The 21273-nt window shown below is 35.5% G+C and overlaps 1 protein-coding gene across 1 annotated transcript; it reads right to left on the minus strand.

Moving 5' to 3' along the window:
- Nucleotides 1-2179: 2179 nt before the first annotated feature.
- Nucleotides 2180-18651, minus strand: LOC104884640 (uncharacterized). Its single transcript, XM_010669322.4, has 10 exons — nt 18351-18651; nt 17957-18270; nt 15615-15753; nt 12921-13042; nt 12628-12831; nt 11534-11593; nt 9985-10123; nt 4489-4607; nt 3396-3617; nt 2180-2537 (listed from the first exon to the last, which is right to left on the minus strand). The coding sequence occupies exons 1-10, from the start codon at nt 18550-18552 to the stop codon at nt 2343-2345; spliced, it is 1716 nt and encodes a 571-aa protein (XP_010667624.1). The 5' UTR covers nt 18553-18651; the 3' UTR covers nt 2180-2342.
- Nucleotides 18652-21273: the final 2622 nt, after the last annotated feature.

Consider the following 21273-nt stretch of genomic DNA (forward strand, 5'->3'; position numbering starts at 1 on the left):
TCCGAGTGGGCGCCAATTAATTACTTAGTTTGAATTTCGCTAAGTATGAATGACTCGGCAAAGGAGAAGGGGTCTCCTACTGACCGAGCGGGTCCGGATATGGAGGATATGGGTCGATTTGAGCCTCACCGCTTTGACATCATGAATGATCCGATATGTTGTACTTAGCCATTTTCCTGACTGAGGAGGTGTCATGGCGAAATTCTCGCCTTTTGAGTCTCTTTTTGCTCGCCTTTATTGACTTGATAGTCTTAGTTTTGCTGGGCTGATCTGGGTGATGCAAGGCTTTTGATAGTATGCCTTTGAAGCTGAGATAAATTTCTCATAAGTTGAGTAGGCATCTGAGGCCGAGTAGATGCCTCGGCTGACCAAGCAACCAAGGATGAGTGGGTACATCGACGGAGTGGATATCGTTGGTGAATTGGTGCCTTTGATGATGAATAGGCACATCTGGCTTAGCATATTCTTTTCGCTGAGTGGGCACCCAAGGATGAGTGGACATCGTTGATGAGTCGATGTTTTTGATGAATAGGCCCCTCTGGCTGAACTACATCATAAACTCGAGGGTGCCACTTCTTATTCTGGAGAGGTTTTACGGTTCTGAGTCACCACACCCCTTGCTCAGGGCAGTCTTCATGGGTTGTGTTCTTTCATATAACTTGTTCTGAGTGAAAACGTGTTTTATCCTTTTGAGGGTTGACGGGATGCTTCCCTCTATTTAGGCCCTATTCAATTAGGTTGACCATCTCAGGAAGGACGAATGATCTCCTCACGACGAATGGAGACCATACCCATCCGACTTTGCTTTTGTTGAGGGTATGGGCATTGGGTCAGCTACTCATATCTGACCTGATGCTACGGGATGACCGACTCCGTAGTGGATTCTCCATTGGGGTGGAATCCTCATCATTCGAATAGAGGGATAGCACCATAGGTGCATATGGGATGCTTGAGCTCTCCAGGAACGATTGGCTTGGGAGCATGTCTTCATGGTTGGGGCCATTGCTGAGCAGCAATGAGGTGATTTTTGCTGAGTAGCAACAAGGTGAATCTTGCTGAGTGGTGCAAAATAACTTCTTGTACTTTCTCCACAGACGGCGCCAAACTGTTTCTGCTAAGAAATTGAGGGTGATCACAAATGCTGATGTGTGCTGAGAGACTTGAGATGGGCCCCAAGAAGGTACGCCTGAGCTCCGTTATCCGTACATCGGAATCCTGCAAAACAAGGTTAGCCTACCCCGGGGTGGTCCCGGGGTCGCCCCTCCGACGCTCAAGTCAGTAAATGATTGAGGTAGAGAGAAAGGGATCAATGTAGAGAGAGATGCTCTGCCCTCTGGGTTTGGCAGCTTAGAGTTGCTTCCCTTTGTCTGATGAGACAACCTCTATTTATAGAGGATAGGAGCCCCAATAAATGACAGCTGGTGGAGGGATGGCTTCCCTAGATGTAGGAGTATTTTAGTAACTTTGCCATAGGTGGGCTAGTCCAAGAAATGGGCCCAAATACTAATAATTACAATTTACAAATGTTAGTAATCAAATTTGTGCATGATGCGTTAGAAAAATTGGAATCTCATACTTCCTCCGTTTTATAATACTCGCTACACTTTCCAGCGTAAGCAGTTTCACATTACTTGCTACACTTACTTTTGGGGCAAAAAATTATCTCTATTTCTCTTCTCTTACATAGGTCCCTTTTCTTTTTACTCTTTACCTCTTTCTTCTCCAAAAATTGTCTAGGAGTTTGAATTAAAAAGTGTAGCAAGTAATATAAAACGGAGGAAGTATGATGCGTTAGACAAATAAACAAAGGAACAAGGGACGTATCAAGAATGATATGTGTACTTTGTAAATACGATTACTCCATAAAATAACTGTCACATTGTCATGTAATAACTAACCCATAATAATTATAACTAGTACTTCCTATCTTAGCATGATTTATATCTATGATCTCCATCTCCTCAAAGGTGGGGTGCTAATTGAGCGTAGGACTTGCGAGTTACTTGAATTTGACTAGGTCAAAATTTCAACTCGAGCTCAGCAGAACCTAATTCACACATAACTAGGTCAAAATTTCAACTCAAGCTTAGCAGAACCTAATTCACACATGACTAGCTCGATTAGCACCACTATTTAGAAGCCGTAAGCTAATCTTCACTTATCTCAACGGAGGGAGTACTGCAAACCAAGATGTGATTATACTGCTTTTATAACCATGAAAATATACACTGGGTTATATGACTGAAGCAAATCAATAGATTTCCAAGAAAAAAATTAAGGACTCTGGTCTTAAAATGTATACCGCAGAAAGAAACTCTTCAAAATGGATATATTTTTAGATGTTATTTACCAATGCAAAACTTGGTGAAGATAGTGGATAAAACTTCTTCAGAGATGTCATCTCCAGAAATCTGGCCAAGAGCCAAAGCAGCTTCTCTCAAATCAATGGTCCAGAAATCCAACGGCAAGTCTTCCTCCATCGAAGATTTTAACCTCAATAGAGCCTCCTTCGTACGTACCAACTGTTCACATTGTCTCTGTTGAAAACGCAAAAATCTCAGTAAAGATCATCAAACCAAATGCCAGCCTATTTAATAAGTAGCTAACAGATTGATTTAACGCCAAAAAGGGCCAATTACAGACTAGCAAGCCAAACTTCATTACTAGAGCTAGCAAATAGGTCGTATCGTGTCAAATTCGTGTTCGTAGATACATCATGTTGAACACCTTTGACACTAACTCGACTCATTTGAATTAAACGGGTTAGAACGCTCAACATTAACCAATTTGTTTAATAAAATGGTTAGGCTTGTCTCATATCCTTCTTACAAATTTATGTGCATCACAAGCTACTTTTCTTTTCCCTTAAAATTCTTGAGGCAGCAAAGAGGCTAATTCATGCCGAGAGGATATGACCAGGTCTCACGCACAACTTCCTAAGATTCCCAAGCTTCCAAAACATTGCTGTGGACGATTTTCTTATAATAAAGAAATAAAAGGGAGGGGAAAAGTATGTTTATACTGAAGAATTAATAGCAATCAGGCATTAGGATTATTACTAAATACGCACATTATCCAGATTACGTATTGACAGTATCTACTCATTTGCTTTGAAGTTATTCAAAATAGAGGAGGAAAAAAAATAATAAAGAATAAAAGGGAAAAGGAAACGAGGGAGTAAAGAGGGAAACAAAGAAAACTTTCCGAAAGAAATCCTTGCTTTGAAGAGATTGGAAACTGGAATGTACACATTAAAATAAACCAAAAAATTCCTATACTCTCTCCTTGTCCTCTTTCCATCTTGGCTACCTTCTAGGAGACTGGAGGTGGTAATCCAAAGGTATAGAAATGCAGCATCAAAATTAGAGATAATAACCAAGTTGAAGGTAGCTAACCTGGTTGATGGTCCATCTTCGCCCCTCAGTGAAAATGCTGTTGAGACCCACAACCTCTGATACTGCCATCTCAAGATCTTCCAGTCCTTCACCGGTGACAGCACATGTAAATATATACCTATCAAAAGGATTTTCACCAACATTGAAGTTTTCAACACTTGCGGATGGGACACAATCTATTTTGTTGATGACAAGGATCATTGGTGTAAACAATCTCATATCCTGTGTATTTGCACAAAGAGGGAAAAGCAACAGCAAGTCACAACCAACAAACAAGTAGCGCTTAATATAATTTGCAAAAGAAAAGAAGTGTCTGTTTGGTTCAAGTTGTGAAATTGATAGGGAATAAATCATATAAAGCGAAGGAATGGTTATTAATACTCCCTCCGTCCCTAAACAAGTAGCGCTTAATATAATTTGCAAAAGAAAAGAAGTGTCTGTTTGGTTCAAGTTGTGAAATTGATAGGGAATAAATCATATAAAGCGAAGGAATGGTAATTAATACTCCCTCCGTCCCTAAATAGAGTGCCCCTTTTTCCATTTATGTTTGTCCCAAATAGATTTCCTATTTCCTTATTTGGTATGGGTCTACCAATTAAAATATTATTTTGCTTTCAATTTTTATAATATCACCCACTTCCCCATATGATCCACATTCTCTCTCCTTAATAAAAAATTCATAAAAGGTGTACCAACTTCTATATTTTTTAATACAACTAAGGTTTTGCACATGATTTCTTCTTAATACTTGTGTCCAAAAGAAATGGGCACTTTATTTAGGGACAGAGGGAGTATTTGGTTTGCACTATGAAAAGGAAACACTTATAAGTGTGGGATTGAGGAGAAGATAAAAGAGTGGAAATAGTTACCCTCAATAAAAGGAACCATTAACCCACTCCTCATACAAAACATCCAATGGAAATGGTTCCTTGTTTGATTGTTTCTCTATCCACTTAAACATCTCATACCAAATATACTCTAAGAGGACATCATTTACAGCTTAGAATGGCAAATCTAGCTGGAGGAAGTTCCTCAATTTAGCATATGGAAGATTCAAATGCCAAGATATGGGAAAATAGAGATCAACCCAAACCTTAGCAGCTCGAATTCTATTCAGAAGCCTCTTATCATCCATTGTCCAACCATCAACAGCACTAACTGTCATTATGATGACATCAGCACCCAAGGCAACAACTTCAGATCTCTCCACCCCTACAACCAAAATTGTCAAAACAAGTTCAAGGCATAGCTGAAAATTTGCCACATCATTTAAATGGCATAGTTACATTCAAGTTCTAGACACTAGTTGAGTAGAAGCCTGGAAGGTAAAAGCTAGAAAAGATGTCAAAGAAAAATAGAAAACGTCTGAGTCACAAAAACAGCATAGAGTTACAATTACAAGTACTAATTCTGGTCTAGGCAGCTGAATGTTTTATCATCCTTGCAAATGGCTGCCAGACATATTTTAGAAATGTCTCTAATAGAAATGAGCTTAAGCAGTCAGCATTCTGTAAAACTATAATGTTCACCCCCCAAATACTCCCTCTATATTCACGTTATGTTCCGGTGTACTTTTTGGGCTGTCCACAACTCTCTCTGGTATCTTAGATTAAAAACATAACCCATCCAAACCCATGTGATATTAGAGCCACTATTCCTTCTCTTTAGATGTTGGCCCACTTGGACCGCACCTAATTTTCAATTCAACTGCATAAATACTCTTAATATGCATGCTTAAGCCTAGCAAAAAGATAATTTGAGGTCCAAAGGAATATGATCAAAGAAAGACAGCCCACATCTCGTGCCAAAGCAGTTACTTACATAGCAATTAGAAAGCAACCACCTTTAAATTTTTTTGACTGCAAATCAGTCAGATTCAGGCATGAGATAGTGTTGACTTCAGTGTATAATTTCAGGTAGTTTTGGACAACAAAAAAAACCAAAAAGTGGTGGTTTTCAATATGTAAAATTAAGCAAAAGGTTGGTTTTCACAGTATCCTTGTTGCAACCACACTAATTACTGTTTGTTTGTTATGGCTATTGATATCAATCATAATTATGAGTTTAAAACCCCCACAGCAAAATAAATGCAGGTAGGTAAAACTATCATAGTCATCACCAAGATGAAGATACCTAACATGAAAAATCTTTTCGAAGACATATCACATACAGTCAATCATGTAACTATGATTAGTATCAAACCAAATATCAAGATGCTCTTATCTCGAAAGCAAGAATGAAAGACAAGTTTCTTCAACCGACAAAAGACCAGATCATGCTACAAGAATCACGTATTTGATATAAACCCCCTAAAAATAATAATCAAAGAGCATAAGTTCAAACTTAATACATTATAGATAAACACCAAAATAAAGAATGAATATTTAACATTGATTATGACTGGTATGGAATGAGGTAGTATGCAGTGAAACTAAAATTCAGAAAGTAATACAAGAGTACAATAAATAAAGGATTGATAAGATAAATCCCAAACTTCGAGGTTTTTACCTTATATTAATCCCAAGTTTAATTTTAAAATTTGAAAAAAAATCGCAACTTTGAGGGTTGTCTTACCAAAATGGTCCAATGTTGAAATGCTTAAACAAAAGATGATATGGCACTATTTATCTCCTTTCTCTCACTTTCTTTTCTCATCCCATGTTAACCTTTGACTGCTAATTCACCCATCACCATAGTTCGAAAATACTGTTTTGGTCACAGTTGTGGTAACGATCACGGTGATACGGGAACGGTGATGATGCAGTTGTCATACCGCTGAATATCGGCTTGAACCATGAAATATCCCTAAACCCGCCTAAAAAGCGGGTTTTTTACACCTTTACTATGCGGGTAATATCGGTTCGATATATTTGAAAACCTTTACGACACGGGCGATACGATACGATGCGGCCTTGTTTTGACACAATGCCCATCACCCCCACTACAACCCCTTTTCACTGCACATCAATCATCACCACCTCCTAACCCCCTCCCCACCCTTTTGCCATGCCACCACCCAATTTCCACCATAACCATCCGTTTCAAATTCCACATCTGAACCACCGCTACATATCTCTTCCAAGCTTAGCCTCCACGATCGCTCATGCCAACAAAGCCGCAACTACCCGACACCTTCTCGTTCCTCCTACCATAAATGTAACTGACTTTTTAACGCAAACAAAGCTCACCAAAATTAAACTTCAAAAATTGTTTGTGATAGAAATTTTGCCTTAACTAAATCATTAAAATAGCCTTAAATGTACAATAACTTGTGCAAATTGTCTTTTATTTCACGCATTAAACTTTTCCTCTCATGAAGAGATAGAAGGTAGTGAACAAAAGAACCACTAGCTAACTTCGCTTTTTGTGGAATAAAATTATGACATCTACCATAGGCTTTAATCCCTTGGCCGTTTCTTCACTTAAAATTGTTATTTATGACTTGAAATCTTGTGAAAATGATATAAGACTGACTTTGAATGCACATCTCTCAATTTATAAATGTTTTTGATGTGATTCAAATTGGAGGTCATAGCTTGTTTTAAGAGCTTTCCAACGACATGTCATATGCTCGATTCCGCTGAGAAACGAGAAACTTATGGTTGTTTAACGAAGAACTTAGGAAAATGAAATTTCATCCTACGCCCGACCGAGCGGGTTTTCGCCCGATCGAGCGACGCATTTTTACGGGTTTTTATATTGTTATTAACCCTAAGTTTTTAAGCCGTCATTAGAGTTATACTTGGAGATTTTTCTAGAGTTTATTAGGGTTTCCTTATGTTATAAAAGGACCCTATTGCTGAACATTGTTTGACACACACTTTTAGCCTATGGTACTTCAAGACTCCTTGTATTATTCTCTTTGTTTTCTCCATTATAGTGAAGAAGCTCACGAATCCCCCGCCTATGGATGTAGGTCTTTATTTGACCGAACTATGTAAATCCTTGTGTTCTCTTGTTTATCTTCTTTATTGCTTTTCTCGTTCTTATTATTTCATTGATTTGTTCCGCATTAATCAAACACTACAACACCCTTTCCTAACAAACCGGTATCAAGAGCAAGGTTTTAAGGTCTTAGGTGTTCATAGACGAGTTTTGATTAAATCATGCCAATGAAGTTCGACATTGAGAAATTTGATAGGCAAGAAAATTGTGGCCTATGGCAATTGAAGATGAAAGCCATCTTGGTTCAAAGGGGTTGTCACAAGGCTCTTGAAGGTGCATCCAAAAAGCCTTCGGATATGACGAATGATCAGTGGGAGGAGAACGATTTGAAGGCTCTTTCGGCAATCCAATTATGTCTCTCTAATGAAGTCTTGAGAGAGGTTGCCAAGGAGACGATTGTTGCAGGTTTGTGGTTGAAGTTAGAGTCACTTTATATGACAAAGAGCGTGACCAACCGTCTACTACTCAAATCTAGACTTCATGATCTCAATCTAGAGGAGCGTAAACTGCTTGAGTCTCATCTAGATGAATCATTCTCTATTATTATGGATTTGCAAAACATCGATGTTAAGATCAACAATGAGGATATGGCTATTAGGTTGTTGTGTTCTTTACTGCATTCGTATAAGCATTTTCGAGATACTTTATTGTATGAATAGTGATTTGAGTTTGCAGGAGGTTAAGGATGTCTTAACTCGGAGAGGTTTTGGCCCGACCGGACGACGCATTTTTACGTTGTTATTAATCCTAAGTTTTTAAGTCGTCATTAGAGTTATACTAGGAGATTTTTCTAGGGTTTATTAGGATTTTCTTGTGTTATAAAAGAACCCTATTGGTGATCATTGTTTGAGACACACTTTTAGCTTCCAGTACTTTAGGACTCCTTGTATTATTCTCTTTGTTTTCTCCATAATAGTGAAGAAGCTCATGAATCCCCCACCTATGCATATAGGTCTATTGTTAACCGAACTACGTAAATCCTTGTGTTCTCTTGTTTTTCTTATTTATTGCTTTTCTCGTTCTTATTATTTCATTGATTTCTTCCGCATTAATCAAACACTACAACACCCTCCTAACAAAAATGCACTTTGAGGGACAAGCAGCTCTTTAGAGGTAATGGAAATTAGTTAAGCTCAACGGCATGCCAAACAAAGTGGTGACTACCTTGCCAATGAGACAATAATGATGAAAAGGAAAAGGGCTGCAGCATTGTTTTTTGCCATGGAAGAAGGAGAGAAAGGGCGGTGAGGAGGCACTAAGAAAAATCAAATAAACATGTTCAGAAAGCCAATTAGATACTATGACATGCATTATATTTACTTGTTTGTCAAGTTAACTTGGACCAAGGAATAATATAGGAAGGATAGCACCACACTTGGGATTTCAACAAAATATTAAATCTTGGGTTAGCGCAAGAGGAGCCCTCAAACTTGGAAATTAGCTAGTCCATTAATCCAAAAATCAGATTATGGATAAAATTAGAACTTCTCATATTTAATAATTAATATCATATCCCCCAACAAGAAAGCCAGAGCATCTTTGCCATTACTAAAGATTCAACATTGAGTACTGAATGAAGTACTAAGACCAAAAGGTATATATATATAAAGAAAAGGTACTTAAAAAGTTAAAAACAAGCAAGACATGTAGTATTGATATAGAAAGAGTCAAAGAGAGCATGTTAAATTGTTATTACAGCTCTACGATTTGCCTCAAAAAGTATTAGAATAAAAAGAAATGTATCAATGATTTAAGTTTGCATTTTAGAAGTCAGAAAAATAGAAGCAGTTGAAAATATGTAATAGTAGCAGTTGTTTAATAACACAACTATAAGAACAGTAAAAACATTACTATTCTTAATATACATATTCCCTCCTGGAATTTCTAAAAAGTATGTATTGTTATTATCCGTCAACTTCAGAACTTATTATTATCACTATTACAAATTTACAATGAATACACACCAATATTGATTAGCAAATATCATGTGAGAAGATATCTGAATATAATCGGACATCGGTATTACTCTAGTCATAAAAATAATGAGAAACTATTGTTAATCTTACTTTTACTTAAATTGCTTTTGATGAACTGAACTAAATTAATTTCTCCTAAAGGAAAATTTTGATTACACTAATAATGCAAGCTGTGGGGAAGGTAAAACAATGTGGCCTCAGGAAAATCTTTCTTATTGCAACATGTTGGAAAGACAAAACAATGGTGAACATTGACATGCCAAAAAAAGAAGTTAATATCGTATTAGTTTCTTACAATAATAACCCAGAAAGTATAGTGAATAAGACAGCTTTTAAAAATAAGAATGAACTGTGTGTTAGATATATCTCAGTAGACAAACAAAAGGGCAAATTTCTTCAATAACCATGTATCTGACAAGAAAGTTAAGTTAATGGATCAAAAAACCTGCATATGAGCTTCAAGCGTCCACAATTAACATATATCAATTCAGGAATTTTAGTAAAGTATCCTGATTAGTTCCATAGAACACAAGTAAAAGCAGAAAGGAAACCATGTCAAATTGCTGTATTATCCTCTATTCAAAGTAAAGACCAAAGCGGATTGACATTATCTATCCAGCTACATTTTTAAGCTAGGAATTTATTGTCTTAAGTGTAGCAGCACTTACCAATCTTTTCCACAATATCTTCAGTATCCCGAATTCCAGCAGTATCAAGCAAAGTGACAGGGATACCTTGAACGGTGATACTGGCTTCAACAACATCCCGAGTTGTCCCAGCAATTTCAGTGACTATAGCTCTCTCACTCTGTAAGCTAACAAAGAATTAAGCCACATAATTCCAATCAGCTTAGCATGGAACATACCAGATTAATCACATCAAAAGAGAAGATAGCATTAAAGAACTATGAAACAGTAACTGTATTGATGCTGATATTATCCCACCAATTCAACCCCTTCACCCCCCCCCCCCTTCCCTCCCAAAATTATGAAATTGAGCAGTATGCATGTGTACATATCCCTCAGCTAAAACTTAAGAGCTACAACAATGTCATCTCATCCAACTTAAAAACCACAAATTCTCAAGCCAAAATACATATTTGCATCTCCCTACTCCACTTTGGAAGGAAATTAATTGGGGATTCCATTCTGAATTCTGGGACAAAGATGATTTGAAGATTATACTGGACTTGTTACAAGTCAAACTATCAGAAACATGTCTAATGATCCATGACAAAAACGACACTGACACTGCACACATTGAACAGATCCCACACCAGACCGTAATTAACTTCTAAAATCTTCAAAGAATAAGGCATGATACAAATTATTTTCTGTGCTACTACTACAATCATATGAAAGAAGTAATACCATCATCCTAAGATATTAATATTAGTACATCCAAAATAACAAGCCACTTTCTACAATTATTATATTAAATTCTGATCTGTCCCGTGCGACCCCTTAGTGATACCCTTAAAAGAAATCAAAGGAAAAACTGCACTGGCAAGGTGGAAATTTGAACTTTCATAAATTGAAGGATAATTATGGCTTTGTAGCTCAATTTATTTTGACTCCAAAATAAGGACAGAAGGAGGGTAAACTACCAATTTCATCTTCAGCCACCCCTTTCCCAGAACTGGAAGTATACATAAACTGCTGGATTCATGAAATAGCTTGCGCTCAGCTCAGTCAAAGCTGTGGAATTTCTTTAATTTAAGAAATAAGCTAACTTGGACAATATCCTAAATCTCCCTTGATGAATTAAATATTAAATATGAAGATGGGGAAGCTCTTATATGTGATATCATGTTCTTTGGGAGGTTACTTGAAACTCATAAAGAACTTCTTTATAACTAGTTTGATAATTTTAGTATGAATAGCCAGATACATCAAGCAAACATAAGATACTTAAGTTTGGTAAAACAGTTTGTAGATGCAAACAAGATATCAAAATTTTGATATCTGAAACAACTACACCGCGTATGAGGGTTGAGTACTTGAGATCATGTCATCCATTACTCACTATCACTTTTGGGAAAAGTGCATGACAAAGGTACATGCGCAATGTTTAGGAGTAAATCCAAGCATGTCATATACCATAAAAACTGCATTCATCAGCTAATTAAATCACTTTTAACACCAAATGCAGTAAGAATATTTGTCACAGATATAAAAACATATCCCATTAAATGGGGAAAGATCTTGTCTCATATACCTTGCTCCAAGCATTAAGAAGGCTCGACTTTCCAACATTAGGTCGACCAACAATCGCAATCTGCAAACAGCTTGCAAAAATAATATACATGAACTTAGCATAGAAAAGAGGGAGACGATGTTAGAACTAATACTGTAACTATAATCAGAACATAAAGCCACTTTTTTGTACCTACATTGAGTGAAAGAACTTTTTTAAGGACATTGAGGGAAAGAACAATGCCACTGAGCTATTTGGCCAAAACAAAACCCATCATTGTGAAGGTATTAACCATAAACTATCGGGCATTGGGTAAATAATATTAGATGCTCAAAAATGGTGAGGCAATAAACAAAGTATACAACACAGGAAATAGGGAATTGTATGATGATGAGCAAAGACCATCTTCCAATAGAAGCTTTAACAAAAAAAAACAAAAAAATAAAAAGAATGAACAGAGAAAGCAAAGCTGTTGGAATCATCAGGGAACAGTTAAGCGGATAGGTTTTGTTATTTATCCATTAGAAAAAACGAAAAATCCTATATAGCTAAAGCTAGATATGTTTAATATGCCTTCATAAGCTGATCACTCCTAAGAACTGATATCTTAGGGGGGAGGGTATTTTAGGTAGTATCTCTATTAGTTAACTTAGGGAATAAGTTAGATAGTTGTTAGGGAAAGAAGTATAAATATAGAGCAACTTAGAGTGAAAAAGGCATGTTGAAAATTGTTGAGTATTTTAAGTGAGCTTTTAAGAGTTCAATAGGAGAGAACAAGCCTCTCGAGAGCATGTAATTATCACTTTATCTTGCTGTAATTTTAGTTTATTATTCCAATCTTCTTCTTCCTTTTTATCTGTCATTAATGGTGTCAAAGCTATGTTAATTCATAGCAACCTCATATAACTCTAATACACTTGATTCTTAGGTTTAACAGATGGATGATAAAAGACACTTACTAAATGTCATTTATCTCCAAAGATAGACATAAAAGATGACTTTCATTTACAAGTCTCTTCAAGAAAGAAATAACCAAGACATGAAGCATGACTTTGCACAAATCATGAAGAATGAAATGCCAATCCATATCTTTTGCTGAAATTGCAGATTATCACCTGCAGTCCTGATTGTAGAAGCTTGTCATAGTTGGCAGTTTCCAGTGCCTTCTTTACATCCTCTATCATAGCATGTATTTTATTTCTAATAGAGATCAAGTCCAAAGGTGCCATTTCATCCTCAAAATCAAGACGCGCCTCAATCTCACTAAGCAGTTCAATGCAATGTTTTCGTAACGATTTGACAAGATGTGAGAAGCCACCCTGTGAAATTACCTTAGGTTGGAAAATATATAGAAACTAAAAAGTATTCACAAAAAAAAAAAAAAAATTCTAATACTGTAAAAACGTGCCTGGATCCCAGCCAGTGCTGAGTCAGCCGCGCCCACAGAATTTGCTGTTATAAGCCTCCCCACATTTTCTGCTTGTGAGAGATCCAAGCGACCATTTAAAAAAGCACGAAGGGTAAACTCACCTAACAAAGAGCACAAAGAAATAGTTAGAATACATATTGAAGACAGGTGTTCCCTTAAAGTGCAAGAAGTCTACTCACAAGAGTAAGCAAACATTACATAAATGCATCGGTGGAGCTTTTGGTAGTATATCCATAAGCCAAATATGCAAGATCTTTAAAGCCCCCTAAATCATAATTTATCACCCTTTAAGAGAAAATAATGTACCGGGCTATAAGAACAAACATGTCCTGGTGTAGGCAAGCCTTGTGGAGAGATCTTACTGATCCTTGAGCTGTTTCGTCCAGAAGGCGCAACAGAATTAAACTGGAGACTATTACAAATTAGGCCACACGTGGACTGGATTATTATACATTGAACAGGCAGAATTCTAATGATTCAATACAAGGACACAGACATATTTCAAAGAACGGAAAAGACAAGACTAACAAATCACTCCTGCGATCTTTTAGGTAAGAAAATGTATACTTCCTTCGTTTTTTATTACTTGCAGCAATGGAAATGGCACAATAATTTAAGAGAGGAGGGAGATAGAGAGATAAAATAGGGATCCCATGTGCTAGGAGAGAGAAAGAAAGAATATATTGCCAAAAATGTCAATGTTGCAAGTAATATACAACTTCCTAAAATGGAAAATGTTGCAAGTAAAATTTAACGGAGGAAGTACATAATTTTGTTCCATGTAGATTACTCTTTTAAAGTTTTAAGGTCTTGGTTTGAGAGGAGGTTTACTGCGCAACTATTAATGACTCCCTCAGGAAAGAATAATGAAAACTCCTATTACTTAAAATCATAATGGCTCTAAATATAGAAAAATAATTTCTCAAGATATCCTTTTGCAAAACCATGTTGGAATTAGCACATTGTGGACGGAGGAAGGACTAGACCTCAAAGTCAAACAACCGCTAATCACTGATGATTAGCATTGTAAAGATCAAATAAAAATGCACTCAACATTGTACCAGAGATATAAAGAAAAGGACAGAGTGTAAAACCTTATCAAACAAAATGTAGATTAACATGGGAATAACCGTAAATCCTACTCAAATACAAGGGAGCACTGGAAGACCTTACATCTCCACAAAATCATGCATCTCTCGTTCAACTTGAGAAAACGCACTCGTATTCACGTCCACAACCCAGATCTCCTTCAGCTTATAAGTTCCAGCTTAGTTAATTTCACAAAAAAGACTAATCAATTCTAAGCTCACAATGGACAGTTTGCCAAGCAATCAAATATAAATCCTACCCATTGAGGAAATTTTCGGTCCTTCCTGCCTTCTTTCCTCTCTCATGATCATATGCTCTGATATTCTAATCAGAAAACATTTTATATATCAGCAAAAACATCTAATAGGATATTCCATCTTCTTTTTTATTTCTCCTCCAGCTAAGATCCTTCACACATCGCATTTTGAGGAAATGTTCTGCCTTAAGTTCAACAAAACTTGTGCAAGTCATATATGGACATGGGAAAAGAAATTCTCACCACCTGTGTCTTATGGTCCATATCACCCAAGCCTCCCTAGAGCTCCAGGTTCTCTTCTAGCAGCTCAAGAATAGCTTTAAATAGCTCCAACTAATATGCATTCACACGCTAAAGAAGGAAGAAGAACATAGCATGGCCTTCAAATAAGGGAAACATTCCATTGTGGTATTCTGACATATGGAGCAAAAAAATGTAGGTCTAATAGTTTAGAGGTTCATTGTGGTTTCAATAATTTCATGGAGGTACCATGACCTTTACATATACTTTTCACTAAGGTACCATCAGGCGAAGTTTTGGTAAGTGTTCACTAAAGTGTTGATAATACCTACGTGAAACTCATTTCCAAAGCTTATGGTACTATGGTGAAATTATAAAAAATACTAGTACCTCTAACATATTGCACCACGTGTCATGTACCTCAATGGGACTTGTCCGTCATATTAAAACGGAGATTGGGCATTCTTGCTTCTTTTTTCTATTTTTTATTTTGCAAAAATCCCAGCGTTTACCGCTACACATTCCATTATATTAAGCCGCTTCCACAACACACTACTAAACCTAGACACCTCTAGAAAAGTCAAATGAAGTCTTGTGATTCAGTACCTCGCCAGAGCTTCACAAACTAACAAGTGAAACATGATGAACAAGGACTTTGGCAATACTTTTTGCTGAAAACTATTCCGACTCCTTCATACAAGTTGATCTTATCTCATATATCATCCGGAAATCTCGCCCTCAAGCCCACTCCTCTCATCACCTAAGAACGCTGTCATGCTGGAGATGCAGTCAGTGTCACCAAGGAAGATTTGGAACTCCATCTACAGTGTATAGATTATATACCGTAGTACTTCTAAGTTTCGACAAATCATTAAAGCATATCTAACTTCTGGAGTTTGAACATAATTTGGTTGCCCTTGAATGTGACTTTGTGATGTTCAACAACTGAACAAAATGGCTTCCAAAGGAGTCATTATTGACCTAGGAACTGAAGTAACTAATAATTAGATAACAGCAAGCCGCTAAGAAAAGCAATACATTGCCACAGTGATAAAAACTACTTTCATGCTGACAATCAAAGTTCCCACCTGGTTCAGCAAGTCTTGCCCCTGCATCTAAACAAGCTCTCAGCACACGATGAAGACATACTTCACTACCATGGCACTGTAGCTCAATCACATCCTCACGAGTGTAAGATCTTGGGGCCAGCATGGGAATCACTAAAACCTAGCAACAAACCAATTCTATGTTACGATGCATGCTTTCCCAGATATCGCAGATGCTAACATGCTTAAGGAATTCAATATGCAGTTGTATAGATTGAAAACAGATAAAACAATATTCGAGACACGACAAGCTTCTAAGTTCTAACACACAATAACAAAGCATGAGCAGAAGGAAATGAAAGAAAGAAAAATGAAGGACTAATTACTCACATGTAAAATTTAGGAGCCATCAATTGCCAGTTATGATATAGCCATAATTATCACTCCTTCTATACAGAATTAGTTGTCACATTGTTCAAACTCCTCATAGTTTTAAAGATAACATTTGAGTCAAGTCTATTCTATCCCCTTCTCCTATCTACTCCCTCCGTCCCATAATATAGTGCTTATATTCCTCTTTGGGTGTCCCAAAATTTGTTCTTGTTTCTCACCAATCTAATTATAAAATGGTATGAATTCTTCAAAGGACCCTCATTCAATAAAATATTTTCCAGTTTTCTCCTCATTTTTCCTTTGAAATCTGTACCAATATTAATCTCTCATGGATGAAAAATGGTACAAGGACCCTTTCTCGATGAACTTCATCTGACTTCTTTTCCCCTCATTAAAGGGAGTATGCCTCTCTCTCCTCTCAATTTACTCCATTTTCTCTCTCATCTTATTTTGCCCCAAATTCAGAAATTAATACTTCGTTTCCTTTGTCTCTGTTCTTCAAAAATAAAACCTAAATTGGTGTGTTTATCTCTCATCTCATTCACGCATACATTCGTTTTTGGTTGATTTGTTAGTTTCATTCACAGAATAATGGTACAGGTTTAGGTTCATTTAGGTTGTTGTAATTGTTGTGTATATGGTTATGGAGGTGAATATTTCTGGATTTAATGAGGGAAAGGTTTTGTGGATTTGTTGTAAATATGGTTGCAATCTGTGTGCTCCCATTCTCCATACATATTGGTTGATAAAATTACTAATGTATTCTTATTGGCTGTTTTGAGTTTGTTAGGATTAATCCAAAGTTTACTTTCCTTTATTTTTTATGGGTTGTACTCTTTAGATGCTTTTTTCTATAAACCTTCCAAATTCCATTAAATGATCCATGCCATTTCTGATATAAGTGCAAATACAATTCCAATGCAACTCTGTCATTAAAGCCTAATCATATCATGTTCCCCTCTCCTTAATTCCCGTGTAAAATGAGAAGTAAGCACTATGTTATGGGACGGAGGGAGTATAATAGTAGCATATCGCGAAATCTAATCATAATCATTACTATCTTAGAATCGGGGACAATTTATTCTGGGGATCATAAATGACCTTTTGACTGATAATTCTGAACCAAAGGAGCGAAATTTCCTATGAATACATTTCCAATTTGGCATAATGTAAACATATTTAGCATAAATTATCCACATCGAAAATTCAAAACCAAAAGTGATCACGAAAAACTACATGTACTAGAGGTTTAGAGCAAGAAAACTATAGACAGCCTTAGTATTGGAAAAGAGAAGAGGCTATCCCCAAGATAACCCTGAAAAGGATAAATGAAACTCAATGTCTAAGCCAACGCCACAATACTTTTCCATCAAATAGAACCAGAATTCATAGTTCATATATACTCCTTCCGTAGTCCGTACCCCAATATACTTCCCATTTCTAATTTTTAGCACTATTCATAACGAAAGAAAATTTCCAATTTTTTTTCAATATATATGAAAAAACATATTCGTGTACGGTCTTGTTTGATCATCTCATTGAGTACATTACGAAAATCAAACTTTTATAATTTTAGCTAATATGTAATTAAAGATATAAATGATACAAAATGTGCATTTGAAAACATGACAATGAGAATGGGAAGCCGGTTGGGGATGGAGGGAGTATATGCTAACATGGGTAAGCCTACAAAAGCTAAATCTCCAAACTAGGAGCTTTAAGGGCGCGTTCCATCAATTACCCCTACTCCCCTAGGCCCTAATTGAACATGATCGACCCTGATCAGCCATAAAACTTACTAGATCAGTATCCTAACTATGTTGGATAAATATATTTTTCAAAATAAATTATATAAATAAAACCTTCCAATAGTTAGGATATAGTATATTCAAGTGTCATGATAATCAAGCCTAAATCAAACCCCAATAGCTAAAACAATCACATAACAAAAAATCCTCCAGAAATTTTATTTAAAAAAACCACTTTATTACCTCATCAATAACATTGCCCAACAAATCAAGAACCACACCATACTCAACAACATGGCTTTTGGGCTGCCATAAACAACCATCTTCTGTCCTCTTCACCTCTTCATCCATCATCTTCTTCTTCCTCTCTCCCATTGGCTGAAATAATTTCCTGGTAATCTCCACCGATAATGGTCCCGATAACCTAACAATACCCACTGCAGCTGCAGGACCACCCAAAGAAGTAACAATGGCAGCAATTGTGCTTGAAACTGCCATCTGGGTTTTCTCAACTGACCCAGAAAACCGTTCATCTTGCTTCAAAACCAACAAATTTCCTGCAAAAAGTTCAAAAAAAATTGAGCTCAGAGTGAACAAAGGAAGAAAAAGCAAGTAAGAAAGGAGAAAAAGATTGGACCTTTTGAAGAGGGAAGAGCATAAGGGTTTAGAGAGGGTTTAGTGCATATGGGTTTGCAGAAAAGTGGAAGTGTGGAAGGTGAGAATTTAGAGAAATGATGGGGAAGAAAAGAAATTATTGAGAAAATTGGTGAATGTCTTGGAAATCGAGTATGGTGGATGATGTTGATGAGAGAGTGAAGGGGTAAGGGGAGAAGTCCCATTTTTCTTGCTTTCTTTCGGGTAGCGGGAAACCAAGACTACATACTTAGTTATGTAAATAAGTAGAAGTATGTCGTTGGCTCTCTGCCTAGTTCCTCATGTTATGAAGAGCAACTAGCTTTACATACCACTAGAATTTTTTGCACGCGATACGTGCTCGAATTTTTTTCGAAACAGAAACTCGATTTTCTTCGATATAAGAGTCAAAATTTAAACATTAGACATACGAAATATAATTGTTTTTAGTTGCAAAATTTGATTGGTTTAGTTTCTGTCACTTAAGTCTCTCACCATTCTTTTTTTTTTTTTTTTACTTTTCAATGTTAAATTCTATGAATAAAATAACAAATTTTATTAAATTCATTTATGATTTCTAATATTATAATTTTTTAGTTGATTTTTAAATTAATTACAGTACTTCATAAATTGTAAAGAAAATGGACACTTTGATTTCAAGTCAATTTTTTCATATGTTGTAGTTTGTAAGTGAATTTTAAAGTTTTTGTAAAGTTTTTTCTCATTTTAGTAATTTGCATAACATAAATTATGCAATTTTATGATTTTAGTTGACTTGTGAGTGATTGTTATAATTAAATTTTTTGTTATTTTTGTTTGAAGCCCCCTTTGATTTGTAAGTGAATTTGTAATTTAGAATGGGAAGGGGGTAACATAGTCTCTTCATTCGGAGACACCATAACTCCCCCTTCCCTTATATAATAAAGTTTATGCAAGTTAAACTATTGCAAGTTAAATTATTCTCACTCAGTTTCGACATTTGTTGTTGTATTAGTTTTTTACCCGTGCAAAAATACATGGAAAGTTTTATAGTAGATACTTTCTCCTTTTTTAAATAAGTACAATATTTACATAGTGTTTACTATTCACATTTTAAACTTTAATTAGCATTAGTGGTTTAGGGTTTAGGAAAAACATAGTCATGTGGGATCTTGTTAGATTCGTCTGAATGTGAATTTTTTTAATATCAACTTTTAATAATTTTTACTAATTGATAATTGAACATATTAATGGTTAAAATTATGCATTGGCAAACGTGAAAACAAGAAGTGTTGCACTTATCTAGAAACGGAAGAAGTATGATTTTGACCGTGCATAATGTGCGAGAATTGTTTTGCTTATTAAGTAGCTGACTATTATTCATAACCAAGTTATAAGTAGGTCTCTAGCGTTTAGACCCGTGTAAAAATATATTGTATGCTACTTCATCTCTAACTTTTAGACTAAAATATTCCAACAAAACTGAATATATTGCATATATTCAATAATTGCGTTAAAAGTTGATAAACTATAAGATATTGAATCATATATTTAATGATATTTCTCTTTAAATTATGTTATGTATTATATATATATATATATATATATATATATATATATATATATATATATATATATATATATATATATATATATAACTTCCTCAAAAAGTCTCCTTCAAAAAAAAAAACTTCTCAAAAAATAATATACGTATACAGTATACAATTTCCATTTGTTTTCCTTGTCCCGTTATTAACTTTCAGCTCCCGATAAATTACAGGCTTCATGTGCCAAGTTCCCAGTTTGATCGATTTATATAAGTAGGTAATTGTTGTCGTGGACAAATTTTGCTTATGAAATTTGAATAAGGGATATCGAGCTAATTAATCACAAAAGCTTGGTAATATTTGTTGCACATAAATTAATTAAAATTATGGTCACTAATTTACATTGACATAGGACCGTACATTTTTCTCAAGCATCTAAAAAAAGGTTAAAGTAACTATAAGTTGTACGATATCTTATTATTTATATTTTTTTCCAGTTGTATTGTCCCTGTTCTTTCAAACATCTCTTGATTCACCATTCAAAGACATCTACTATATTACAACTAACTAGTTATTAGGCCCGGGCTATGCCCCGGGTGAGAAAATTTTCATTTATTAAAATTGTACTTTGATATAATAGCACTAAATACTACTTGGTCTAGTGGTTAAAATTTTAGTACATGAACTTGAGGTCACGGGATCAAAACTTATACTATGCAATTTCTAATTTTTTTTATTGTACATGGATTACATGATCTAAAACTCCATAGGGAGAGCGACACGTGGCACCGTGCCTGGTTTACGCACGCCTTTTAATATATTAGTATAGATATGCTAAAATTTAAAATCCTTTAAATGGGATGGTAAGGATAAACAATATATATAAATATTTTAGATTTTAGACTCGTGCTAATTGCAAGAAAAAAAATTATTTTTATAAATTTAAGATTTTAGAATGTTTTTCCTAAAACTATCTTGTGAATATTAGCTTGTGATTTAAAGTTTTATAACCGTGTATTGGAAATATTTTAAAACTGACTTAGTTAACGTAGTTAATGTCATGGTGGGTCATGTGATTTACGCTTTTATTTTTAAAAGAAAAAGTTGATTATATCTTTGCTCCGCCTACTGCTTTTTCTTAAAGGCCTAGTGTAACAGCCCGCTCTTCCGAGCTGCTAATGAAACACACTTAACATTCATAAACTAGAATTCAAATCTTAATTAATAAAATTGCAGCGGAAAAACAACCTTAAGTACACCAATAACTCCAATAATATTCCCAAATATTATACAACGAAACATAAATAACTATTCTCAAATCAGCTATCTATATACAAACTCAATCCTTGATCTAGGTAGACACCATAATCTTGCTTCACTTCCATTCTCGAGCTCTTGATA

Source organism: Beta vulgaris, chromosome 1, assembly GCF_026745355.1.
Source record: "Beta vulgaris subsp. vulgaris cultivar EL10 chromosome 1, EL10.2, whole genome shotgun sequence".
In the NCBI taxonomy this organism is placed as follows: Eukaryota; Viridiplantae; Streptophyta; class Magnoliopsida; order Caryophyllales; family Amaranthaceae; genus Beta; species Beta vulgaris.